The 27,866-nt window shown below is 39.1% G+C and overlaps 1 protein-coding gene across 2 annotated transcripts; it reads right to left on the bottom strand.

The window, feature by feature from the left end:
- Positions 1–12,051: 12,051 nt before the first annotated feature.
- LOC111222096 (AN1-type zinc finger protein 3-like) lies at positions 12,052–27,603 on the bottom strand. 2 transcript variants are annotated; one of them, XM_022745667.1, is made up of 6 exons: positions 27,265–27,603; positions 21,229–21,269; positions 20,378–20,566; positions 19,027–19,092; positions 16,962–17,174; positions 12,052–14,199 (listed from the first exon to the last, which is right to left on the bottom strand). In XM_022745667.1, exons 1-6 carry the CDS (start codon positions 27,345–27,347, stop codon positions 14,045–14,047), a joined length of 747 nt encoding a protein of 248 aa, XP_022601388.1. In that variant the 5' UTR covers positions 27,348–27,603; the 3' UTR covers positions 12,052–14,044. The 2 variants fall into 2 exon arrangements, with proteins under 2 accessions (XP_022601388.1, XP_022601396.1); XM_022745675.1 differs by having other exon boundaries at positions 19,027–19,089.
- Positions 27,604–27,866: the final 263 nt, after the last annotated feature.

The following is a 27,866-nucleotide window of genomic DNA, read 5'->3' as shown; positions in this document are numbered from 1 at the left end:
AATGTGATATTACAACAATTAACAATTAGACACTATACAGCACTGGTACATTAAATTTATGTTTCTGCCTGCGCCTCTTGCAGATGCGATGGTGCTGGGTGTCACTGGGAAATTTTATCGCTGCTTGGGTAATGGAATTGGGGAGCGAGGTGGGAGGGGTCTGAGAGATTGTGTTGTCAGCGTTCCCTGACAGACGAGCGGAGCTTTTCTTGCAAAGCCTTCCCACCCTCATCCCACTACCCTTACTCCTGCTCTTTCTATTCACTTCCAGTTTAATGAGCTTTATGGGTATGAAAGTTCACAAACAATATTGCCTAGGCAATTACATGTTCACATATTATTTAGGTAATGATGAGTGCACGCTTGTGGATTTCTGTGTGTGTGAGTGTTCAATAGAAGGATTGAATAAAATTTGAAAAAAACAGAACAATAAAATAATTACAGCGATATGACTACTCATAAAGCAGGAAAACAAATGGGCAGACAGTTTTCATGAGTTGATCAAATAGTTTTCTCTCTGTTACTGGCATGCGCTGATATATTTTTCAGCCTCCAGGGCGCTGGAAGTTTTGATGTATCACATCCTTTACATTTATATATTATTTAAAAGTAAAAAATGACATTTGTAGTGTACAGAATTTGTTAGGCAGAATCCACACAGGAGGCTTATGCCGGAAAGTCTGGGTTGTTTGAGTCTGTAATAAGGTTGTGGTTATTGGGTCCATGGTTCATATTTTTTTTAGGTTAGTCAGACTGTCTGCTAGATTGTACTAAAAGATTAAAAGTTTTAGATTAATACTGAAGTTTTTTTGAGTCATTGTTCATTGATTGTGTAATTCCTTGGTTATAATTTGGAGACAGGTTGTCTGTTGTTGAGCTTCAGGACCAGCAAGCTGAGCAGCATGCTTATGTTCCACTGTATAAATGGGTACAAATAACTGTCACTGGAAAATCAATATGTAAACTCAGAAAATTAGCTTGTGTATTGCCTTTAATAATGTACAGAGAATGATCAGACCTCAATTTAACTAATCTTATCCACATGTGTTTCTTCTTCTCCTTTGCTCTTCTGTATAAGTGGCTTTAATCAATACCTTTATAAACAACGTATCAAGTGACAAAGTGAAAGCAATGTAATGAACCTACAGAGAATTATCACCTAAGTCTGCAGCTCTGGCTGCTGGCTCTCTTGCAGCCTGCAACTTTACTGTTCTAGTTCACTCTCATTGCTCTCATATCATCATTTTCAGCCACAGCACACAGCTGTTTTCAGCAAAACAGCTGTAAAAACCCACAATACCCTGCCTGCTATAGCACCAAACAGCAGACTAGCTATTGAACATTTAGCAGCTAAAGAGCCAGAGATTTCCCTCAGGAGTTGCTAAGGACCAAAAACAGAGCTAAAAGAAAGTGAATATTGGCCTTGCACTCCTCAGGTGGCCAGAAACGTAACTCCAAATGAACAATGTTTCCTCATAACTGTTGGATGTGTAAAAAAAAAAAAAAAAGCTGTTTGCCGACAAATTTGCTATATCACTGTGTTAATGTTGTGTTGCTTGTGAAAATCCGTATTGCAGGTGCAAAGGTTCTGTAAGCGATCGTCACTGCCACCAGATGTCGGACTAGACCACCAGCATCTCAGACCAAAACAGACGCTTCGGCGGCCACACCTCTGGCCCCCACCCCACCCCACCCCTTCACGTCCTCAGTCAGAAAGCCGCTACGAAGTCCGTTGAGAGCGACACAAAACACACAAGAAGCACAAATGAGTGGTTAGCCTGTGTACAAGAGAGCCGACAGAAAACGATCCAACTACAAGTTAACCCAGGCTGCTTTGCCAGCATATGATCCATTGGGATGGTTGGCAGTAAGCCAGCTAGCCATAGCAACATTTGCCAAACAAATTCATAAACTGGTTAACAGCAAGTTAGCTATAGCTGCTAACCTCTGTCACGAACCAGTCACGAATGAAAACAGACATGCAAAATTATATAGCCATCAGGTTACTTACATGTGGAGGAGATGAAAAGCCAGTTCCGAGTCAAGCTGGTGCTCAATAGCAACTTGTAGGGCTCTCCATTTCAGGAAAGGTGCAGCAGTATTGGCTCCCTCTTCAGCCTTGGAATTCTCAGCTGGCACCTGACACACAAAGACACTGATGGAGCCGTGAAAACTTCATGGGTTTTAGTCCACCAGTGCTCTGTTCTGATCTCTCTCTTTGGCTTTTTAACTGAAAAAAGTTGAAAGTTTATTCGGTGGAGGAAACTGAAAGCTAGCTGCCACCTGCAGGCTGCACTCGCTTTGCATCTCTGTGGGCGGTCCCTGCATGGTTGTAAAAGTGGGGAGTACCAAGAGTTTAACAAGGAGGGGCTCAGGTGCACCAACATGCAGGCGTGGGGAGACCAAATGCCAACACAGAGATCAGAGAAACTTCCTTCTCTACTGAGGACACCATCACTCCACAACATCTTTAGATAGTTGTGTGCTGCTGTATTGTTTAAATTCTAAATCTACGAAACCTCAAAAACTCGATAATTTTATTTTCCTTCTGTATCTTCTTTTATATTTCTCAGCTGCAAACTCCTCTGCTTCTTTGTCAGTCTTTCTCTCTGTCTCCCTCATTTGGACCTTGTCCACATATAAACAATGAGCAACAGGACTTCCAATACAGCCCAGAGTCTAATCTGCACTGAAAATGATAGGCATATCGCCAAAGCACATTGTTATGCTTTGGCAGTAATTGAGGGTCATAAATGTTACCTGTTGAGCAAGGCTGAGTAATTCCTGAAGTGATTACTGTGGTGTTATTATTTATGAGCCTCAATCATTCTTGAGTACTTATGCAGGCAGCTGATAACAGAAAAATATGTCAATGGCAAAACCAGCAATGTGTGATCAGCTATAGTGAAACACAAAAAAAGACATCACAGAGTGTCAGAGGCTTCAGAAAGATGGCTTCTTAACGTCACTAATGAACAGTATGTTAGCCATGATTGTTGGTTTTATTCCTGAAAATCATACTTCATCTTTTTCAAAAGGATTACCGTACATAGGCATTTTCAAAAGTTCAATTTTTGGTGGTCAAATATATAGGACAGAATAAAAGGGTTTAAGATGTGTGTTTCAAGATGTGTCATTGTTTCCATGTGTGTGCTCCTGTCTGTGTGTATGCATGTGTGCCTGTGTATAAGTGAGTGTGTAAACCCTGTGAGGTGTAATTTAAAGACTATTTAACATTAAACAGCTGACACAATAAAATAACTAATCCCAAACATGTGCAATGAAAGCCTCACCCAGGCTGACATTTACCACATAGATATGCCCTTCAGAGGCACACACATGTACACAAAGAGCAGATGCTCACATATACTGAGACATACAGGCACACATACGGTACATAAACACACACACTCACTGGGCCTCTGCTTGGATTGTTTTCCCACTTGGGGGAGAAAAAGAAGGAAATGGATTGTAGGGCCGTTCTCTGATTGATAAACCATGTATGTGGTTCCCTTGGCTAATCCTGTGTGTGTGTGTGTGTGTGTGTGTGTGTGTGTGTGTGTGTGTGTGTGTGTGTGTGTGTGTGTGTGTGTGTGTCTAAAGGTGAGATAGTGGCAAATGGGAGTCTTTTAGACCAAGCTGATACTGAAGGCCTCTCGACATGATGTAGCAGAGTGTGTGTGTGTGTGTGTATGTGCAGAATTGTTTTAGTTTATATGGTTCTTTCATTAAGGTTTAAAGTAGCTTCTTCTATCTAAAGAGGGAGTAGAAGTTGGAATGCTACTTTGTTGTGTGTTGCATGTCAGTCAAGGACATGTAGTCCCAAGAGATTTATTTTGCATTGCAAAAAGCTTTTTTTCCCTCAGCTGGGAGCCATTCATAGATTACATGGCACCAATACACAGCTTTGACACTTGTGACTTGACTTGACAACCAAAAAAATGCCAGTGGGACAATACTTGGTACTGTTCTCTTATTATAAAATTGAATTTTTTAAATATGTGTATTCAAGGAAGAAAGAAAGAAAGAAAGAAAGAAAGAAAGAAAGAAAGAAAGAAAGAAAGAAAGAAAGAAAGAAAGTAAAGAAGTTGTGGCCTTGAGGGAGCATTGAGTTTTGGATCTTGATATATGCCTGACATTTATGTGACTGGATCTTCCCAAGCACAGTCTCAGAAAGGACTGTGCAGACATTGTACAATACAAGGTATTCTTCTTAGACCCAGACACATTGATTGAAGCTAAGTGTATTTGAAGGCATGTTATCCACATTCCTACAGAAATAAAGAAATGTCTTTTTTTTTTTTTTGGTTCAACCAGATGTGAATAGCAAGGTAACTCAGGATATACAGTATCTAAGCTACAGGTATTTTGCAGCCATTGTTACAACACATGCCAGCTGTGGGTCAGTGCAGGGCATGTTTTTTTCTTTATTGTTACAGCCCTGATGAGAGTGCTTGTGTTTTAACTTAGAAGATATGTTTTCAGTAATTTGAACTATATTTGTTAGATTTTTAAGAAATCTGGACATCACACTGATGTTTACAGTGTTGGTTTTTAGTTTGCAGCCTATTACCATTCACTGCCATTCATACTGAACAGACCTAAAAGTGACTCAATATAAATTATTCATCCTTGCGACACTTATGTAGACAAGTCATTTCACTAAAATGTCCTTCTCCCTCCTCTACAGCATTTTTAAATTCAAATTCGTCTGCTTTCCATGCTCCAACATGTTCCCTAAGCTGCATCCCAATGGCCAAAATGTCTCTGACTGGTCCTGATTGGGTGTGCAATGCACAAAAAAGTAATATAGTAATTTCAGTGGCAGATAACCTTGAGGTAACCTTCATAAGTGTGAATTACCAGCACCCTTTAAGACTAATGCCTTTTCACTGTGAATGGCAGTGGTACTGAGTCATATTTTGTGGGCTGAGGCTAAATAATGTACGTATGTGGACCTGATACAGAAGCTTTAGTGATGTCCCTCACTTGTAAGTTGCTTTGGATAAAAGCATCTGCCAAATGTAAATGATAGGGACACTCACAGACAATGAAAAAACAGACAGAATCACATCCTTCCAAATTACTGCACACATTCAACACAGACCAGTCAGCATTAGATAAAAGCTTTGATTGTTTTTGTTGAGTTTCTGAAAATGAATGAACAGGAAGTCACCACAGGGACTCTTGTAAGACTGAAGATGAGACCATCCAATGACTGACTGATGTCTGCCAGAGCCAATATTGGAACAAAAATGGATGGCATTTCAGATCTGCTCCAATATAGTGGACAACATCTTCTGTATGTCTGTAAAGTCTATCTGTACAATTTTGAATAAGTGTTTTTAGCATGTTCATAGTTAAAAAAAAAATCCTTCATTAAAGTGCCGTAGGGCTGTATCCTGCACTGGGCTGGGAAAGTGACTAAGAAACATCATCTGTTCTTTCAGTGGCAATTGCCAGTGTTCCTAAGGAGCAGCATCCCCTGCTGCTCTGCTCAGGTGCTAACAGTGGAGAACTGTGACTCAGCTGTAGCACCCAGGTGTGAATGGGTTGCAGGTTTTACATGGAAAAAACAGCATGTAAGCTTAAAATAACTGACTGGAAAATATGCATATGAGAAAGTTAAGCTCTTAACTAGATGATGTGATAAACAGTCTTTTGAATTATCCAACAAGCAATATTAGAAAATAATTTCTTTAAGTCCACAGAGGTGTTTCCACTGGCAACAGATGGGAGATCTACTCTGCTGCAGAATAAATCCATGAGGAATAAACTCCTTAATATCATCAACCAATTAAGAGGAAATAATTTTTTTCTATCAGGTTTATCTTTGTGAGGAAAGCAAATTTATAAGTTCAATCTCTTGATAAGAATGTAATTTTCCTCATAATGTGTAAGTGTAGTTCATAAGATGTCAACAGACACTTGAACAATGTCACTCTAAAAATACTCACTCCATAAAGAAAGTGAAACCTTGTCTTATTAAATGATTAATAGCAAAAGCAAAAGCTGGTGACATTTTCTGAAGTATGTATTTACAATGAGCCACACTTCACTTCAACAAAACATTATAATATTCAAAATATGTCTCAAAAATTGACATGAACCCTCTTAATATATTGTGTCTTATTTGCAGCATTAAGGTATCACAAGCAAACATCACATGCTTAATTTGCTTTATTTTTCATAAAAGTTAGTCTGCTGGATATAATAAAAGCTGTTTCATACTAATTGAGCCATTACACATATTTGGTTGTTTCAAATAAACTAATAAGAACATTATACTTCTGTTGCTCATGGCGTTTGCCACAGTAACAAGTGTGGAGATGTAACACACAAATATATCATATTCATTTAAGTGAATTCCATTTGGCCATAGAAACTGTAATACACTACGAATGAAGTAGACAGAAAACTAATGCCAGTATGAGACTTTCTTCAATCTATTGATATACGTACTCACGGATGTTATTTTTTGATACATTTGAGAATCATGCAGAACCAGTATTCCCAGTGTGCTGGTGATGTTCTTCTAACAAGGCTGTGGCTCTGCTTGTGCCCTCACACTTCTACTTTGAATGTGTGTCATGTTCTCTCAAGATTGTAATTTGTGCATGTGGACTCTGGCTATGTTTTCAAAATGAAAATGAAAACATAGGATTTTGGTGGCTGAGAGGTCATACGAGAGATGTAGGTGCTGCAACTCACAAATGTATGATGATGGACTTGTGCCTTAGCTTTTGTCTCACACCACACCTCAATCACATAAGCCATTGTATGTTTACAGTCGTTCAGATTTACAATTGGTCTTCTCTGTTATTTGGCACTTTGAGATTCATGCTAACACTTTGGCATGTATAGAACTGAAGAACTGTTGAACTAAATACAAACAGACAAAGGTTCTGCCAAGAAAAAGCCAATGTGGTCTTTTAAATTCACTCAAGCACAAAGTGGGCAGGATGTTTTGCTGCTTATTATGCTGCAGCCGTCAAAGCTGCTTCTTCAGTCCAAACTGGATCAAACTTTTTTAACCTCTGGGTCTTGGAATCAGACCAACCAAGCCAGCTCTGACTGAAGTAGAGCAGAACATTACACCAATGAGTAAGAAAGAGGGAAAAGCTAAGAGGGGACAGTTTAGAGATAAAGGTGAAGAAGACAAAGGATGGGTGAGAGAAGGAGGAGAGAGAGAGATAGACAGAGACAAACAGAGAGAGAGAGAGAGAGAGAGAGAGAGAGCGAGAGAGATCCAAATAAGCTGTCCAGTTTGGCTTCTGTTAAGAGAATTGAAAAGCAGGAAATCAATAGTGGCTGCCACCCAGGCAGCCAAATAATGGAGGCTTTACAGTGGCACACTGCAAACGATGGCTACACATTAATAAGGAAAGTGCTGTTTGGGGACAAATGAGATGCCATCATATTCTGTGGCCTGGTTGTGGAATGAGAAATTGACATAAAATGAGAACTGTAAAAAATATGAAACGCAACATCCACACCTCAAAAAAAGTTGATGACGGTCATTTAGTGCAAGTAACTAAATGACCAGGTGCTGGTTATCCTGTGGCTTCAACTCATAGTGCTCTAATGCGTAATCAATATGACTTTCTTCAAGAATGAACAGCAAAAAATACTACAAAGAATACATAAAGGTTTGACAGAGATCAACAGAAGGCTTTAAAGATATCTACAACCTGCATAATCTTCAACCATTCCAGACAGAAATACCGTCTTTTTTCATTCCATGCGTTCTTCTTACTCGTCAAAACCCACAATCCAGCTTCACAACAGTTAGGTTTAAGGTTCAGGTGTATTTTGTTTGAAGTGGCTAATGGAGCCTCAAGCCCTAGCCCCAATCATAGATGAGTAGCAGGAACAAAGAGGTCTGGCGAGCGCACTTCTTTCTAACTCCACGCCCTCAGATTTTTTTCATTTTAAAACTTGATGTCTAATTTATCAGACTTTGCACAGCATCCTCTGGAGCCACAAAAGGCTTTATTAAATGTTTATGTGGTAGGGCTCCCCAAGCCCATATACACAGACTTTGATGTGTAAAATAGGTGGAAGTACCCTTTAAAACCAGGTCAATAATGGCTGAAGAGATAATAAATTATCACTGTATAGACTGAAAAGTCTCATTGCAAAATGAAATAAATCTATGTATCCAGAGGAGAAACAGAATAAGAACTGTTGGCAATTACGTTAGGCGAAGAAAGTTTCTCATATTTCCTTAGTGACTAAATGGACTGAAAAACTTGAATTCTACTTACATGTAGTTTTGTGAAAGTGAGCTCATATCTTTTTTCTTTTTTTTTTTTGAATTTGAAACCTGAAATGCTCTCTTGCTTGTCATCCATTTTAGGCTCCCACTGTAATACAAACCTGCCAATTCATCTGCAATTCTTCCTTAAAGCCTCGTCATTTCCACTGGTTTATCTCACTCTGTTGAAGTCAGGCAGTAACTGAGGAAAAGTGTGCTGTCAGCTTTTCCCTTAAAGGTCACAAGGAAAAAAAAATGTCCGACTGACAGTATTGGCTACACTGGGATAAGATCTTCCATTGTTGCTGCTAATTTCCTCTTAAACCTGACCAAATGTCATCAGCACGCCTGTTTGAGGCTGCTGCGGCAGAGTGTCAGTTTGTGGTGGTTAAAGATGGTTAGGATGGTAATGAATGGTGCTGCAGTCATTAGCTGTGGTATGAGATGGGATTATGTCTTATGTGTGTCTGGATATTGAGTTACACTCAAAGAATATTAAAGAATATATCCAAACCCATGATGCATGCTAATAACATAGACAGCATCAGCAGCAATACATGCTGGTGCATCTGAAAGTGATTATCTAATGATACAGAGTTAATCTATTTTATATTTCTTCACCAGGCATTCAAGTTTAATAGTCAGCATAAGTGTAATGTCTGCAAGGGCAAAATGACTAATGAACTCAGACAACTTTTTCCCTCTTAGCTGCTTTGTAGGAGATACACATGGTCAACCCATCTGGCATTTTAATATGTTCTCCCTGCATAGAGCTCAATTGTGTTTGTAGTATTTATTGACTTGACTATGAATGTTTTGTTTTTTGGGGAGCCACATGGGGCAGCAGAAACAAGCTGTGAACACAATATTAACATCACCTTTACAATTGATATGGTGACAGCAAACATTACACATTCGTTACCTGATGAATGTAAGTCCAAGCTTTGAGTGGTCATTAAGACTAGAAAAGCGCTATATAAGTGCAAGTCCATTTACCATTCACTTTCTTTTAGCTCTGTTTTTGGTCTCCACTCACTCTTGAGGGAAATGTCTGGTACTTCAGTAGATAAATGCTCCACTATGTTCACCAGATAGTGACCAACTATGTCTGTCTGCTGTTTGGTGCAGGACAGGTAATGTATGGTGTGTTCATCAGAGCTTTTTGGCAGAAAACAACACAGGTGAGAGCGGTGAGAGTGAACCAAAACAGCAAAGTTACAGGCCAGAAAACTAAAATAATGAGCTCAAATGTGCTTCAAAGTTTTGTAGAACTGAGAGGAACTGTGGGGACGAGTGGTGTTTTTCCTATGGGGCTCATCACTATGAGTGACCCATGTCACTTTACAGTCATTTGATACATCATTATTATGCATCAAAACATTCATTATAGTTGCTTTAATGGTTAAGACAACATGTTTTATTCAACCTCAACTAATGGGCACTCACATCTCTGAGACATAGTCTGAAATCTTAAAACATGGTTGTACAACAGCTTATAAGCCATTATCCAGAATAAAGGGATTGGTGGTGAGGGCCATTAGCATACAGATTTTCATTGCTCTATCACTGCCTTTAACATAACACCAAACATTTTTAGAGAGCCCTGGCTCTCCCCCCAGGGATTCTTGGTTTTGATATAATTTAAGCAGGAATTTCTACCTACATGTTGCCTTATAATTTCATGAATCATTTTCATTTCTGCCACACTTCACAACTGTAATTCTCTCCGTAGTACTTTCCCAAGGTGAAATAATAATATGCAGGCCTCTTGAATAAATTAAGTGAAAACCAACCAAAGCGACATTGCCTTTTTCTTGTACAGTATATTCATGAATAAATGCATATTTTGCTAATTTGAAGCATAAAACCTCCTGTTAGAAAATCTTGATTAAAGTATACTGTTATTAAAATCTGACATTAGTTGTCTGTCTTTTATTTTTATAATAAATGAGGCAGAAACATAATCTCTGCTTAAATGGATGTAATGCATCTGACGTAATTACAGACGTGCTTTTATACTGACAAGCTCTCATCAAATTTAATAAGACTAACAAGTGACTTTACATTTAAATTGTGTAACACCAGTGCTGCCTGCAAAACAGCCTATGACGCATTAGACATTAAAACTGATCTGACGCTTACTTTGGAGATTGTTACCTTCCACTGGATTGACTGAGATCACTCTCTAACCTCTGATTCAGACTGGAGCCAGCATTTTGAAGCAGAACCGAGTGGTTTCGAGAGAGAAAGAGAGGGAGAGAAGGTAATAACAGCCAAGACATGAAGGCACAGAAAGAGAAGCGAGCGAGACAAAGCATTTAACAAGGCCTTATTCAATACAATGACGGTGTAGATAACTGATGGTAGCCAATCAAGGCGGTGAGAATGGCAGGCTTCCTTGTTTGTGGAGCTGTAAGGAGATTACTTACCACCGGCCACAACATCTTATCCCCCAAATCCCTCTCTAACACCAGGCAGCCTCCAGCAAATACAGATCTCATGCTCCTTGTTGCTACCCAATCCTGGCACTGTGCTTCATCCTGTGTGTCAGGATATAATCAAGACAACACAGAACACAAAAGAGAGTAAAAACACTGACAACCAGAACAAAGCAAGGGCCCTAAAAAGCCTGAGGGGGACTTAAAAGATTATTTAAAAAAAAAAAAAACACCTCAGTGTATTCCAAACCAATCCAAAGAAATAAAAGGAAGGGAAATATGCACTCCTCGTTAGAAACAAAGTGTCAGTGTCAGAAACACTAAGACACAGTAGTCTCAGGATTTCAGCATTTACAGTTGTCATACAGTGTATATGTCCACATATGGCATACTTGTGTTAAGCACCAAATTGATGAGTGGAATCCTAAAGTCTGAGACCACTTTCCCATTTGTGATATGTAATCAAAAAATATACAGTATATATAATCAAACAAGTATCAATTCATCAGTCTTGGAAAACCCATGAAGCACCATGTGCATGTCAGTGTGGGGTCCAACACCAAAGCTGAGAATCAGACCGATCTCAAAAATCGACAAGAAAATGTATAATGAGAACTACAGAGGGACACATAAGGCAAGTTTAAAGAGATCAAAATTCTGGTGTAACCCAGCAGGGCTGCTCAAACTCTCAACCACCTTGAGAGAGGAGAAACTTCTGTTACAACTAATTCACATGTAGGCGCTAACTTCCATAGTCTTAGCTCAGTTTGGGTGAAGAGGGGGGGTGAGAGATTACACTCAGGCTGGCAGCCGGCCAATATCAACGTTTGAAGATGCCTTTTGATCACGGCTACATATAGCAAGTTTTCTTTTTTCACAACATTAATTAGTGCAGCCGGCCCACAAGACTCATTGCTGCCATTAGAAGCCTCTTTAGTTAGAATTCTCCATTAGTAAGCGCACATGTTCACACACAAGCACACACGCTAACACACTCAAACAGATTTGTTAAGTAAATGAGAGTAGCTTTATAGCAGTCCTCTGTGAGCAGTAAACAGACATTTACATCACTATAAAAAAGTTTGCAGGGTGTTAGGACATAACGGAGACCCAGCAACACACTGGAAGAAAGCTTCAACTCTCAGCCAACAATCGACTCATGTATGCGTTTGTTAAAAATACACAATATGCAAAATATATATATGTTCATTCCACTCCCAAATTTCCACATTCAGAGTGCAATGGCAAAATCAAACCAGAGTGGAAGAAAAACAAAAGATTAAACTGCTAAACTCTCCCAAACAATCCTTAGTCTTCCCATTCATCGCATCAATAAGAACAACAGAGATGTCCACACTTTGTCTAATCCAGTTTATTCTTTCTCAGTAAAAGAAAAAGTTGGAAAGGGGAAGCAAAAGGTAAAGCAATGAAAACAAAAATACAGAATTTTCCACATTCATCTTCCCATTTTATAACCACATTACAACCAAAAACTGCAGCTCTACACTAAAGTGTAACTAAATCTGAAACGCAAAAAGGGGTTAAATAAGGTTTTCTTTAAGATACAGAATATTCATTCATTATGCATTTTCTGTTCATTACTTCCACAGTCCACCAGGAAAACATTTTGACAGTAATTATTTGCTGATTTTTAACTTTCAGCACTCTACTCACCCCGGCTCTCTTCGCTCATCTACAGCAAAACAAGAATGGAGGAGGAGGGGAGACAGAGGGTGAAATGAGGAAAAATAGAGCAATCAATAAGGGGAAGATGAGAAAAGCAAAGTCAAAGGCAGGAGGAGGAGGATGCATGTGACCTCATCATGCTAGCAGGAAATCAACACATGAGGAGGAAATAGGAACATTAAAGTACTGTGAAGAAAAATGAAAACCAAAGAATATGAAGTCTTGTTTCAAAGCTAGAGGCAAAAATGAACTTAAACAATGTGGATAATTGAAATGAAGGCCTAACAGCCATCACAGTCCCCAGCAGGAACCTCTGAGTGATTCTCCGTTAATTTCCGCCTCAGTCCAAACTCAAGTGTACAGAGCAACCTTTGATTTTGTCTGTTTGTGCTCAAGGTGAACAACAGCTTAGCACATAAAACAACATAAAAGTGTGAGTGTGTGTAATAGTATACTGATGTGAGGATGTGCACAGTGCAGACATTCCAGGTCCACTCATAAACCATAAGCAAACTTTCATGTCCCTCATGTCCTGTAAATTTAGTCTTCCTGAAGTTTGTACACATCCAGCACACATAATCCACATGTTGCTGAAAAAGACCACGGGTGTGAAGAGGAAATGTTATCATGTGGAAGGGCTGTGGAGAAAAAGAGAAAAAGGTCGAAACAAAAGACGGAAGACAGAGAAGATCCTCAAAAAAATTAAGTCTTGATCAATCACATCCCAACGTTGAAGACAGATCTGTGTGCAATCCAAGGACAACCAGCTGACTGTTCCCACTTATCAATGTGTGTGTGTTTGAGTCCGGCTCACGACGCAACTTCTGAATTTGGATTTACAGCATCACCCCAGTTTTCATTGTCCACAATGGCAGAAACACCTTCGCAACGATCTTAAAACAAAAGGAGTAAAAGGTGTCCTGTAGCGGAAAACAGAAAGATGCAAGTTGGTCGGAGGAGAGGTGAAGATTGGGCTGTGATATCCTGAGGTGGATGATTAACAGCTGTTTGTGTTTCTGAAGGTTTAGGATTAAATGTGGTGGACGGCCGGGGGGTAAGACACTGACTTAAAGTCCTTGCTTGGCGCAGAGTAGAAAGCAGCTCTGTCTGACTTTGAGGTAAAGAACAGTCTATAAACAGCGCCAAAGCGAAAGTGTACACAAAGGGTAACCATCCCTTCCTCCTCCTCCTTGTCATTCTTTGTTGTTTTTTTGTTTTGTCTTTTTTTTTTTTTTTTTGAGGTAAAGAGTATAGTCTTAAACTGGCTTCCAGGACAAACATTTGTATTTCCTCTCTTCATCCTTTTATCCGTTCTTACTCCACTCACACTTGTGTAGTAAGGAGCTTGCAAAAATGTGAAGAAACTTTGTATTTCCTTTGCTCTTTATTGTTCTTTCATTCCTGGGTATGGATTTTCCAAAAGGCATCTTAGCAGCAGGGATATGATCATACCAACAGAAGCTGAAAACAACCAGGATACGGGCAACAGTGGGATTTAAAAAGAGGGAGTATAATTTAAGAGAAAAAAGTGGAGGTTTGTATCCAAAAAAAAAAAAAAAGACCTGCAGAAATCTTGAAAAACAAAATGAGACGAATAAAACAGAATAAAAACAAAAATCAAATCCCTATTAGTGCTAAGACACCTTCTGATCACAGAGATTCTTCAGGAACATTCCTCTCCGATGCGCTGGCATGAGCGGCCCACCTTGCGGTCAAGCTTGACCATCTTTAGGACGGCCTCCTGGCGACCACGGCCCAGGTGGTCAAACAGACACTCATGTTGCTCCGGGAGCCGATGGAGCATACAGAAGACATAACCTGGACCGTGGGAGAAAGTGAGGGAGAGAGGTCAATTTGACAGGTTCAGTGGATGTACAAATGTGGCTGTAGTTTAATGAAAACTACAAACAGAAAAAAACATGACACAGAATGCCAAAGAATATTGCTATATATGATATATATGAATAAAATATTAATGTATATATGAACAGTACAATTAAGTATATCTACATACAGGATCATTATTTGAACATTTTTGAAACCACTATAATTTATACAAAAGTTGAAAAAGGAAAATGAGTGTTATGCTTACAATATGCATATTAAAAGTACTGTGTGTGGTAATAACTTACATGTCACTATAGGTTGATAAACATCTCCTTCAATATACAAGTCTTTCAAAATGGCCGAGGGCAGATTATATTTGCTGCCTTTACATGGCTTTGTAGAACATCTTGTTAACAGAGAAGACATTCAATTCTAGTTGAAAGCTTCCACTTTTGACTCCATTCAACAAAAGCAGACAACCCTCATCTCTCTCATTGACTCCGTCTCTACTGTAGCGCTCTCAACAAAGGGCCCTGCCACTGTAGGAGGCTCGTTAAGCTCGGAGAAGCTCGTTAGCTCTCATCGTCTTAAATTCATTCATTAATACACATAATAACACCGCTGGCATTCAATGAGCAGTGATTAAAAGCCCAGTTTGACAGCTGGTTGCTATGCAATTAAAACCTATGCGATTACAGTGCACACAAAGGGAGTGGAAGGGAAAAAGTTGTTTAACATTTGAGTCTATTACAGGGATGGGCTGCTAGACACTGCCCAAGAATCAAAACTATTTCCAGTTGCTTGCTGCAATCAAAGTAAAGAAAACTGTCTTGATGATATAGTATAAGTGTTAGATACATTATTAATGTATCTTGCATATTATTATATTATTATATATATTACATATTATTATATTTTCACCCTATTTTAAAACACATATAGAATGGTTCCCTCAAGGTATTCATTTGTCAAATAATTTAGGTGCCTGAAAATAATTTGTGTGCATTACAACAGAGAACAACACCCACCAATAATAAGCCATATATTTAAGGGTCTTTTACAACCCTGTTTTCACAGCTAGTGATAACAGACCGTGATCATTTCCCCATTAGAAACCACAAATCAACCATTTTCCACCAAGTTCATTGCTGACATTTTGTAACTTATCTGTGAATTGAATTGAGTTTTGAAATATCAATGAGCACAGAGGAAATTTAGTGAGTGAAAAATGCTTTTGGGTAATATAATGAAATCCATGTGTATACTGTAAGTTGCAAGTTTTTAAAGTTTTTATCGCATAAAATCGAAGGTGTCATCAATATCTATTTTACCTAAAAGGTAAAAATGAAGAGTATGAGCAAGCTGAAAAATGCACACACACATAGTGCACAGAAATACCTTAAACATAACCAGTTATTGGAGTTATTGCAGCAAGAACATCAATTAATAGGCTGATTATTAAGTGGTTTTCATCATCCCTGCCACTGCAAAACATGCAGCATGTGGGCAAGGGCAAATGGATTATAGCCATTATGTGATTGTAATGTACCATGAGTGAGTGATTATTTACTCAACTTACAGTAAATTTAGAATACCACAGCACATTTTTCCATATTTAGAAGACACCAAAATAAAATCGTACAGGTTAATATATCAAGCTAATTTCTAATAGGTTATTGTTAATGGAAAAGGTATGGCAGGTGTTGTTAAATTAGAAATTTTAGGACTATTGCTTGCAAAGTGAAAGACAACGGAAAATGCTGGACAGGGATAAGGTCTCGCTTCTGTTGGGTCTCTGCATTGCAAGAGAGCTTGTATGATTTAATTAGCTTTTTCAGCTCTGGTGCTTTTAGTCTGTGTCATATTCACATCTCGTAAGATGAATATTATAGCCACTGAGCAACAGCAGTCCACTAAGTGTGACAACATTGGATCAAATACAGCAGTGGAGCTATCTTTTCTTCCCCATTTACAATCTGAAAAGTGTCAGTGCTTTCAACTCATTATCAGACCTTCTTAGCTTACATTCTGCAGAACCATTAGCAAAGTAATCTGCAATTACTGCAATAGTCAGAAATCACTGTAATTGCCACCATTTCCCCTTCAGTCTGTAAAAAGCATGTTTTTGTAGTAAGCACTGGACTATTAAGGATAGATGGCCCATGCATTAAGCAGTGCCTGGTGGAAAAAAAGGCAAGTCAATTTCCAATTTAGAAATTAGTGTGTGGGTTTAAGCAGATGGTCTTTAAGCAGTGAAGAGCTGTGACTTTTTAAGTACTTTAATTTGTATGCAAACAAGTTGATTATCAAGCCAAATATTGGTTTAAACTGCATTAGTGTTTGTGGTAATTGGCTTATGTTTTATGTGCAATGTGAAACATTCAGGCTTTCTGTAATGGTCCCCCAAGGCTAGCAAAAGCACTCTGGTTATTGACATTTCTGTCAACAACACAAACACATACACAGGTAGTAGATACATTTAACTGCACTGGGTGTAAAATTCACAAAACTACAACCAAGCTAACTAACATTTATGTATGAGGCCAATACTGACCACTGCATAAGTAACTTATTATGTTATGCACAAGCAGCATGCAAGGCACACAACCGAGGTCTTTAATAATGGCTGCCACTACCTCATGTGTATGCTATAGTGTGTGAGTGGGCCTGTGCCTGTATTAGCGTATGTCTCTTCATTGATCATACAGTTTGTTCTAATGTATGTTCATGCACACAGAGTTGTATCATCGTACCACAGCGACAGGAACCCAGCTCTTGCTGTACCAGCTCCAGTTTGGTTTGGCAACGATGGCAACGTTTACGGCTCCGCTGTTTAGAGCCACCGCGAGACGAGGATGATGATGATGCCGACAAGGATGACAATGATGATGAAGACTCCTCAATCTCTGGCACCACACCAACTCTTGCTCGCTTCTCGGGTGAAACATCGCTTTCTGACTCCGAGGCTGGAGGCAAATATAAACACATGCACCCAAAAATAAAGAGGAAAAAAAGGGCCATTAGTGACAGTGCTCCAAAACTGCTAGTCCAGAAACTTTTTTAGATGTCCATATTTTTGGATTTCTTACAAGAATAAGAAAATGCACATTCTTGATTATCCTGTACTATTAATGCAGTGAGTAACTAAAACTCTGGAGCAACATCATACCGACTTTCAGAAAATGAACAAATCATTTTCAGTTTTCAAAAGATATAAAAGCATGTGAGGGTTAACTGACCTGCTGGAAATGGTTTTAAATAATTACTCTACCAATATACTTGGAGCCAAAACCTGCTCCACTGTTTTATCACTCCCCACCCACATAATAATCCAAAAAGTATTCATCTCCTGTGTCCAGGACTGCGTCCATGCCTAGAATTTCAAAAGAAAACTTCAGACCTGTCTTAATAGGCTCCATAACAACTTTTATTTAATATATAAAGACATCATCTCTGATTTAGTGAGGTCTGTAACTGCAAGAGAACAGATGATGGCACATCCGGACAAAAACGTCTCTTTGTGTTAAATAAAAAGGAGCTTTGGAGATTAATGGCTCTCCTGCATTAGATTACATTCAACCCAGCACCTGAGACAGCAAGAGCATGTAGCTAGTTTCCAATGGTCGGCTGGAATTTCAACTCAGCTTTTCTCATCAATCCTGCAGACTTTTTCCCTGGCCAGGCCAAATGCAGATCAGCGCTCAATAAATCTCTGAGAACTAGGCCAAGCTGAGCAGCCAGATCTCCCTATCCTGCCCCATCGATCCCTGTGTGTGTGAGAGTATGTGTGTCTGTACATGTGCCAGTGCATGTTTTGAAAAAAAAAAATTGGTTTCCTCCTCGCATGCCTTTTGTTATCCTGATAAATCTCTGCAGCCAATTTATACAGGCCAGAACACCAAATTTAACTGTGAGTCAACAGCTGGCAAGGTTTTTTTCTGTTCCAAGAAAAATAGATAGATATTTGAAATCAAGACATTTCTACTGTAAATTGATAAAATATAGCTTTGATTTAAGAGTGTTAAAGGTTTCTCAAAAGACTGGTAAAGCCAAAGTGTACCCCGGCTTTAAAATGAAATACTTCTAGAGGGAAGGTAAAAAGTGAAACATCAGCTCACCAGAAGGTTTAAATGGTGCTGTGTAAGCATGTGTGTTATTGTACGGTGCTCAGCTCACATGATCCCGCTACATCAGACAAGGGATCAACATGTTCATACACCGTTGCTGAGCCATGCCTACTCTGCAGTTGTCTTAAGTCATGTGCACGTGTTCACGTGTGTGAGTGCAGCAGGTTGTGTCACCTAAGGGTGAAAGCAGAGTCTGCAATGTTTTTCAGACATCCACCTCATTCAGCTTTTTTCAATCAACACTGATGGTGATGCTATGGCCTCCACAAGTCTGCATGTTTCAGCTCTGTCAGACTTGCCGTTTCTTTTTTTTCTTAAACTGATGGAATCAAACACAACTTCTTCTTGCTGTGATGTGATGATCCTAACCACTGAGCTACAATCCCCCTTTTTGTGTGACCTTGACAATTTTAAAGCTTCATTGTACGTCTAGGTTATTGTTCTGTGTAACTACTGCATCTGTCTATATATTCACAGCCAGCATTCGCTCTACTAACTGCTTTATTGGCTTTACATTTCACCTTCTTGCAGTCATGCTCTATTACATCCCCAGCATCCTTCCCTCTGCTATTTCCCTGGTAAGAACAATTAAACTGGCCATTTTTAATCAATTCAATGCTGCTGATGTTACTGGGTTGCACACTGTGCAAAACACAATAATGGACAATTTAGTAGTAGAGCTGAGGTATACCTGACTCAAAGGAGCGTTTTGTAGGAGTGGAGAGTGAACCGAAGACTGTGTCTGTGCTGGATACTTCTGAAAGGGAGATATAGTGAGCAAAAGGAAGGGAAGGAGAGAGAAAATGAGAGAGGAAAATGGCAGAAGAGAGAGGACATAAGGATGTTAAGTTTCCTCCATTTAAAACATTGTAATTTCCCCGCCCCACAGTGTCTGCAACATGCATGTGTGCAGACTGAAGCCAGTCGAGAGATGGCTAACTGTGGGTGGGAAAAAAAGATTACAGGTATACCAAAAAAAAAGTTGTATGATCCATCTGATCCTGACAGAGTTTTAAAAGTAAAAAAATTAAGTCAGATTTACACATTTTACTTTTTGAAATATACATGCTGCAACACTGCTAATTATAACTCATATATCTCGCCTTGATTTTTTCCTAGAATGGTGACATTAAACATTTCCTTAGGAAATAAGGCGGTATCAATTACTTTCTCTTAGTGATATTAGTCCATGGTCATTTTTGTCACGGACAAAGACTAATTAGACCGACATGAGCCAGCACACGAGTCTAAAAAACAAAAAAATATGTAACATGTACATAATATTTTACCATCAGTCTCAGAGGTTCAAAGGCTGATGGGTATTCAGTCATTAATTTTAAACTTAAATATTTTAACTTGTTGATGGCAAATTAATAAATGAACAATGAAATTAATATTTTGTCAGTTTGTGAGTGAAACAAAAGCTCTGTATCTAAAAATGTGCAATCATCAGGTACTTGTATTTATTGCTATAAAAAGCTCCTGTTATAACAGAGAACCAAGATATTGTGGGCAAGTTTTTTCACAAGCTCCACACATCCATCTAGTAGCCACTTTATTGTTCTGTCCTGCATTGGCCTCCGCAAATAACCTTGTCACTGTACAGTGATGACGGATGCCCTGGCAATTGTAGGTGTCCTCTTAAAACCTTCACTTCTGAATAGATACCCTCTCCTATCATTCCCACTATCTGTGCCATGAGGACAAATATAGCTGGGACAGGGGCACTGCAGCTGCAGCCTCAGTTGGCAGAAACTAGTAGCAGTCTTCTACAGAAAGATACCCTCAACTAAAAGCTACAATACTCTGACCATATTACAAAGCCTTCAAGTTCTACACTTCATGCAGTTCTGGCATTTTAGAGTGGGAGTGCGCCACTATCTGCATTCAAAGACAGAGGGAGCAAAAATGTATCTTACAACAAACTATGGCTAACGGCAAATCACTGATCTGAGCTAATCAAGAGGCATTGGCCCTACACCATCTGAGGTGAAAAGAAAACCTGATAAGATTAATGTCTCACTGATTAACTGCTGTCTTACCGTCCTGAGCAGGTAAAGATGTCACTCCCATCTCTCCTGGTGAAGGGTCCTCTGATGCGTTAGGCATCGACATCAGTGACTGACTAATGCTGCTGTTTGTGTCATTACAGAAGATGTCTGCTTGGCTGCTGCTGGAGCTTGAGGAGGCCTTTGGGGCACAATCGTTGTCTGGCTGTTTCTTCTGAATGTCTATGGAAAAAAAGGCAAATGGTGAGACATTTGTGTGTACATATTTGAATGCATCCATCTATTGGAGTATGGAGTGGTTGTTAAGTTAGGCAGTAGGCAAAACAAGTGTGGCATAGAGGTGCATTTTGGACGATGCTCAAATTCACACAGAAACTGTGTTGCATTGACACAGTATTGTTTGAACCTTATGTAAATGGACATAGTTTTCTACTCTTAACTCTGGCACTGATTTAGTCAGAGGATGAACTAAAGCCTGAGTGAGAAGGGACAAAATATTCTGATGAGACTTTAGAAACTTGAACGTTTCTAAAGACTATTGGATTAGGAAGGAAACATCTTCACCTTAGTGGTGATGATAAAGAAGCAGCAGAAATGGTAAGTTAAATTCAAGTTGGATAAAGGTGAGATACAAGTTATTGCAGAGAAAATGATAAAACTATAAACTTTAAAACTAAAAATCTGTACAGTAAACAGAGTTAAGGGTGAGTGATCATAACACTGCACTTTACCCCTGAGTTTCTTTCTCAGACTTCTTTCTCCACTTCTAATCACTTCCAAGGCCTCTGCAGAACAGCTACAGCAGTTGAGACAGTTTTAAACCCCCACCCCCAGACTTAGACACAAGATCAGTCAACCAAACAACCAGCAAAACAAGAACTTACCTGCAAAACATTTTGAGCAAAGATTCATAGTTTTGCTTGACCTGACGAAAAGAGCAGACAGAGAAAGCAAATGTGTTAATCAAATACAGAAGTCATACACTTGTGTAAGAGATCCAAAAAAATGCAGAATAGGGTGCAGAAAAAAATGCAAGTGCCTTTTGCTGGTGGATATCCACACAGCAAGATTAACAACATGTTTCCATGACCCCAAGTCCCAGGCTGAGACTTTACTTCACATTTGGGATCCTGGGAAAGAAAAATTCAAGATAAGGAGTGTGATCCAGACTACATTCCTAAATAATTCACTGAATTCAAAGCTGCCATGAGATGAGGCTGTCAAGGTCTAAGCAGCAGACTGGCCACAAGGCCACACCAACTGAGATGTGACTTTTGTTTACATCATGTTCTATACATCTTGCAACTGCTGCACAGATATTAAATATTGGAGAAAAAAAACCCAAGTGTGAAATTTACACAGTAAATACTCATAACATTACAACTTGATAAGTCAGCACCGAAAACTAATATTGTTAGGAGAATGTGTTTTGGACTCTTTCTGCCCCCTTGTGGTCGAAAACTTCTTAATGTAGCTTTAAAATAAACTGAATGAAAGTCATATGTTGTTGCCTGTTTTTTAAAATATTTTATTAATGATTTTTGGTATATTTTTACATACATCTGTCAGGAATTCTATTTTTTACCCATTTTATAGTTATGAGAAATGGTCAATATGTTATATAATTGTATAGTTACAGCTAACTGTCAAGGTCAATGATCAGTTGTGTCTAGCAAACGAACATTATTTCTGTACAATGTAGTAGCACTGGAGGTGAAAATGTCAGTGGAAAACATTGGCTCAATTTTGAGCAACAAAGAGTTGATTTCCATCACAAATGTGAAGGTCCTCTAGCCTGTGTGGGCAATTTACACAGCTGACATGACAACCACTTAACTGGTCTGATGATGGTGTGCAAGAGTCAAGAAAAGGGAAAATTACAAACCTCATTAACTTGCTCTCACAAAAGCCTGTATTAATTGAGTTATTTCCTGTATTTCGATGGAAAAATTCGTACTGTTTCCCAAACATACTTTCCCCATCCTAATCATAGATCTTTGATATGAAATAGCTGCAGTTATGGGGTTGGTCACTAAAGCCTCACTGATTTCAGTGGAACAGCTCATTCACAACAGATGGCTCTGGCTTTCCTCTGAGAGGGCTCCTCTCATTTCCTCTCCAGCCCTCGCCCTTACTGTCTGCGCATCGAGCGTGACGGTCGCTGCTATCAGTCACATTCTATTTATTTTGGGTGCTTCGTTGCACACCTTTGTCCTCATTTCTAAATGTAGGGTCAGCTGCAGTCAACCTGAGGGCTGTCTGTCAGTCTGCTGGTGTGTGGTCTTGGATATAAAAGAGAAAGGAGGAAGCAAGAAGTAAAGATAAACACAGGCAGAGACACAGGCAGGGAAGGAGCCAATACTGGATAAACAACAAGTCATATCCTGTTGTCAACTTTACAAATCAGAGGTAATCAAGTCACAGATTAATTAAGGAACTAAAAGGGGCAAGTACGTTTGAGGAAAAAAGAACATGCAGGACAAAAACGACTGCATGCTTGTTAAGCTGAGTGAAGTTTGAACAGAGTGCTCACAATCAGTCTATTTCATAGTTGGCCCACTGCTGTGACTAATGAGAATACCTGATTGGAACAGGCAGGAAGATGGGCTCTGTCACCTTGGTAATTCAGTTTGAGTGACACAATGGAGCAAAGGCTTGGATGGGTGATAAATGTTTTGAGTTCTATGAAATACTACTGACATGAACAGTAAAATTAAAAAAACACTTCACAAATACAGATACTAGTCTGTTAATAGAGTATTCACAGACAGACTTTATTAGATAGTGGTTTATCTATTGGGGATAGAAAAAAAAAGTGACAGAAGGGCTCGACTGAGTTTTATGTTACAGAGGGAGGAGAGATTATCCTCTGCAGTTCGACATTCACAGTAAGAGCATGTCCAGCAGTCTGTGGTTCTTATGGGCCCTTCGACAGCAACTGTACAGGCAGCACCTGCTTGCTCATCCACTAAGAATTTAAAACACTAACTTCCATCTTGGAAACCAATTCAGCCCATATTTAATTGAATACATGTTCACAAATACTGTGAAAATGAAGGGCATCCCAAATCAAAAAGAATAGGTTTTACATAGTAAAGTACAGACTACACGGCTGTTCATGCCGGTCAACAAGCAATTACACTCCTTTGCCCTGTCTTAATCACAGGTAGAGCTAATGTTCATGAAAGATTTCGCCTACTTTATAAACAGTTTCATCACGAGTGAATGAGGAATGAAAGGATGTTTTCTGTCTTTTCATCTTTACTAATTTACCATTTAATCCACTGAGCAGCTAAGAGGCTACCGGCAGCTACTGGCTACTTTTAAGGTGGAATGTTTCCTTGCGTGTTACTCTATGCATGTTTGACATTTGGAAATCAATCAATGCACCTCAAATATTAATATGACAACTTTGACCATTTCATTTGTTTTTTATTGCTCTCTACATGACATACTGGCTTAGTGATGATTGGATCTTCAACTGCTTAAACTGCATATAAACATCAACCGGACTTTGTGAACTACCCTATGAGCAAGAGAGAAAGAGGAGTGACCAAAAAAGTGAATGTGTCCCATTTTGCTGCCTCTCTCCCTCATTGACTCCAAAAGTTCTATTTACCACCATAAAAAGCAGCAGGATCAGAAAATGAACTAAATGACGTGCTCTGTCTGTCCATCGATCTCCTCCGCTCTGTAATCACAAAGCAGCTCCTACACACAAGCAGCTCCATTACAATAAGCTGATCGGAGTGTGTGTGTGTGTGTGTGCGCACCTGGGGCAAGCGTCAGTTATATGTGATTATATATGTTAAACTGTGGAAGGCAAATAAAATTTAGTACTAATTTAATACTACAAATAATAAGTTACCAGATTAATGGGAAAACAAGTCAAATATCGCCTTGACATTTGCAAAGGCGTGATGATCGTCGACCACTGATATCATCGTCCATCAGCACAACCCTATTTTAGGAAATAGTTTCTTTCCCATGTATCCCACAGTTTACTTGAAACAGGAAACAAAAGCACAACATGGCCGCCTATTTTCCAGTGTGCACAGGTCAAAACAACATAGGGAAGGTTCCCTTTAATTAACTAACAACAATATACCATGAGATGATGTGTCAGTCGGCACTATCTAATGCAGGAACTATCCCTTTAATGTTTCTAAATGTATTACATTGCCAGCAATGTTTTACTGTTCATCACTGAACAAGACTACTTTCTGGTTAATTGGATTTTTATTACCTTCATTTCAGGTTTTTAAAATCACTGGATTAGCCACAAACAGTCCCTCCAATCTGGTTATTATATATGTAATGTCTTTCTCAACTGAATTTCCAGAAAACTTTGTATATCACAATACAGTATATTCTGGTGCCACGTGTACTAGAGCAGAAAAGTCTCCTTTCCTATCTGACAATGTAAATGAAACTGAAGATAAAGCTGCATTTGAACTTTAAAGTAAATGTAATGTTAAAAGAGTCCTCCAGTGAACACCTATTTTAGTATCAACATAGCAGCTAACTACAGTAGCAACAAGGTGTGTATTAAGCCATGTGTTTTTGTTTTTTTTGGACACGACAGAGATACAGAACTATGTTCAACTTGCTATGTGAGACAAGCCCCAGTTAAGCTGCACTTGCCAGCCCTGACAAGGAGCTGCACCAAAACATGCATACAACTAACTGAGGCCAACACAAACAATCCACACCTGAGGGGAGAAGGAATGCAACATTCAAGCATTACTGCTAACATGAAACACTAGCAGACCGTAAAGAAGTCGTCTTAGATCTATTAAATGAGATACTTCAAAAAACAGAAACAGTACAAAGTACAACAAAAACATATTTGTGATTAATAAACTCAGCTGTAGCTCAGATTTATCCTGTATGCAATTAAAGAAAGTCTTCTCCTCCACCAAATCAGGCAACCTAAACAAGGCTGAGACACCTTTATGGTACCATAATGAGACAAAGTGAATAAAAGAGTAAATAAACCTTTACTTTCCACTTATTTCTTTGTCTCCCCTGTCAAAGATCACCTAGACACAATCAAGCCTGCTGCTCTCAGGAGAACATAACCAAATGAAGTACACACATTAATTTGACATCTCTTGCTAAATGTCATATGCAATTATGGTTTATGAACCACAGAGCAAGTCACAACCATGCACCTGAATCTGCCTCTTGTCATCACAGCACTGAAACATCTGCTGCATTTACACAACTTAAAAGTGATTTCGACCAACTTTTTTTTTTCAGGAAATATGACATGAATGAATATAATTACAAAATTCAGCACAAATAAAATATCAACATGGGGACAGATAGATTGATGTTACAGTGACAACAGTAGTGAGAGAAAATCAAATAATCAGTGTCCATGTGCAGCTGTGACATTCTGTCTAAAATGGGCCAGGGAATTGTGGACTTACTCAAAAGAGTTGGAAAATTGGGGCAAAAAAATTGGGGCAAAACCTCACAGTGTTATACTAGCCTGTTAGAAATGAGAAGGACATCTCATACAGAAAATAAACCAACTTAGTGAGCAAACATGGAACTTTCAGTGTTTAATGTTGTTACCCTAACAAGACACAGAGATGTCATATTTTTGATACAGACTGCATTTTTTGGAAATATGGTGAACTGTAGTCTGGTCTCTGGCATTGAGATCTGGTGCCTGACATTACAATAATTTTTGTTTTACATTATTTTTGTGCTTATCCAACCAATGAGTCAGTAAGCTGTCACCACCAAATAGATCACACCCCAAAATATGCAAGTAGTGAATGAGGTAATTGAGTGTACTAGGGTAGCTCTCATAGCTTATATGAATAATTGACATCATTGTAAATGAGGGCTTTACCCTCAATAATTTTCAAGTTTAAATAAAGACATGATTAAAGATAATGTGTAGATGACCATTGTCTTCACTGGCATGGTTGGGTGCCAAATTGCTTTCACTCCTGTACAACTGAGTTGAACACTGAAGACTACAGCTGTGGGCTGCAAAAATATATTTCACTGAAGTCCAACAAATCAGCCATATTATGTGTTTACAAAAATAGCACAGCAAGCCCTACCTAAAGTGGGACCTGAGTACAAAACTTAGCTCATGATAACCTTTAAGTTCGAACCTGCAACAGTAAACAAATGTAAAATTACATTATATTACATATATTTTAACTTGCAAATACAAGGTACAAAGCATTTCATTTATTATTTTTTAATATTTCTACGTAGTATGTTTTAGTGCTATTTTAAATAATGATTACAGCCAAAATGTGCTTCATGGGCCTGTATGATTTTAATTAACCACTGTCATTTAAAGTACAACACCTGCCCAGCACTTAAAAAAAAAAAATCACGTGATGCCCATGTCAATAAGTATCTTGGATTTATATGACTTTTTTGAGCTGGACCTATGTGTGCACTTGACAAGATAAAATGTACATATGAGGATTAATGTTTCAGAAACCTTAAAGTAAGATACCGAGTCAACTGGTCAGTATATTAGCACATATTGTACCTTACAGCCAATCTGAACTGGCAAAACCATCAGTTCCTAGTTTCCACGAAAGTCCAGTTTAAGGTTTAACATCTCAGTGTGGTATTTCGAGCCAGCTGCTTCATTTACGAACTCCTTTTAAACTGGACGGTTTTTATTAGCGCTGTCACACCTGTCACATTACCTGGAGGGCTTATCCCACACCCCTACCCTGCTCTCTTCCTCCGCAGAAGGTTACCGAGGCCAGTTTGTGTTAGCTAGCAGCTAATGCTACAAAACAATGGGGAGGGGGGGTAATAAGAAAAGCAGCTCATCCCTGTTTGAGCTGCTAACGCTAGTGGCTAGCGACTGTGCTAACTGTCGGTAGAGGAAGAAAGCATTTGAAAGACATTTGAGAGGTATTTCGCCTTACCCCCAGAAGCCACAGGGGCAACGCGGAGGTATAACGTTAACGTTACTGGGAGGCTTGCTGCCTTCGCTCCCCGTGTCCCCCATGTCGGTCTTCGGTGCGAGGCTCTCCGCGTAGCAGGTGAATCCGGGGATGGAGTGAGGGCCTCGTATATGCGTTTAGATCCCCTGGTACAGAGTTAATACCCCGGCCAGATTATCCTTCAGACTTTCACTGAACGAGGAACAATTTTGCCGACACGAGCGGCCACTGACTCCGTAAAATTCAAACAGTTTTAATCGTCGTCAAGACATCGAAGCCGTCAGAACTACCAACGGTTAGAGCCACCGGGGAATCCTGGGCCGATCAGCTGGAGTGAGGGACAAACCAATGCCAGAGAGGGGAGACGTGTGGGTAACTGGACAGCCAAAAGTTTCACTGACGTGTCTGTGCTGAATAGAAAGTACCAAAAAAATAGAGATATAATAATTCTAACCATTGTACATGCTAAAATGTCACTGGAACTCAGTAAGTAATACGTTTTAAAGGTTCGATTTTGAGAAGTGCTTGAGTTAACATGGTATGATCCATACAAAACTATCTTCCTGCAACTGGAAACTCCACAA

The sequence above is a fragment of the Seriola dumerili genome, unplaced genomic scaffold, assembly GCF_002260705.1.
Source record: "Seriola dumerili isolate Sdu_G_001 unplaced genomic scaffold, Sdu_1.0 BDQW01000003.1, whole genome shotgun sequence".
Taxonomy (NCBI): Eukaryota; Metazoa; Chordata; class Actinopteri; order Carangiformes; family Carangidae; genus Seriola; species Seriola dumerili.
The sequence above is the reverse complement of the archived record's forward strand: the minus strand, read 5'-3'. Positions and strand labels throughout refer to the sequence as shown.

Bases quoted from the DNA above. Each gene is read 5' to 3' on its own strand.
- LOC111222096 (XM_022745667.1), bottom strand. From the start codon at position 27,347: ATGGGGGACACGGGGAGCGAAGGCAGCAAGCCTCCCAGTAACGTTAAC. The intron at 19,093-20,377 runs GTAAGACAGCAG...TCTCCCTTTCAG, and splicing joins ATCTTTACCTGCTCAGGACG to AAGTATCCAGCACAGACACA. The intron at 17,175-19,026 runs GTATACCTCAGC...ATTTGCCTCCAG, and splicing joins AAAACGCTCCTTTGAGTCAG to CCTCGGAGTCAGAAAGCGAT.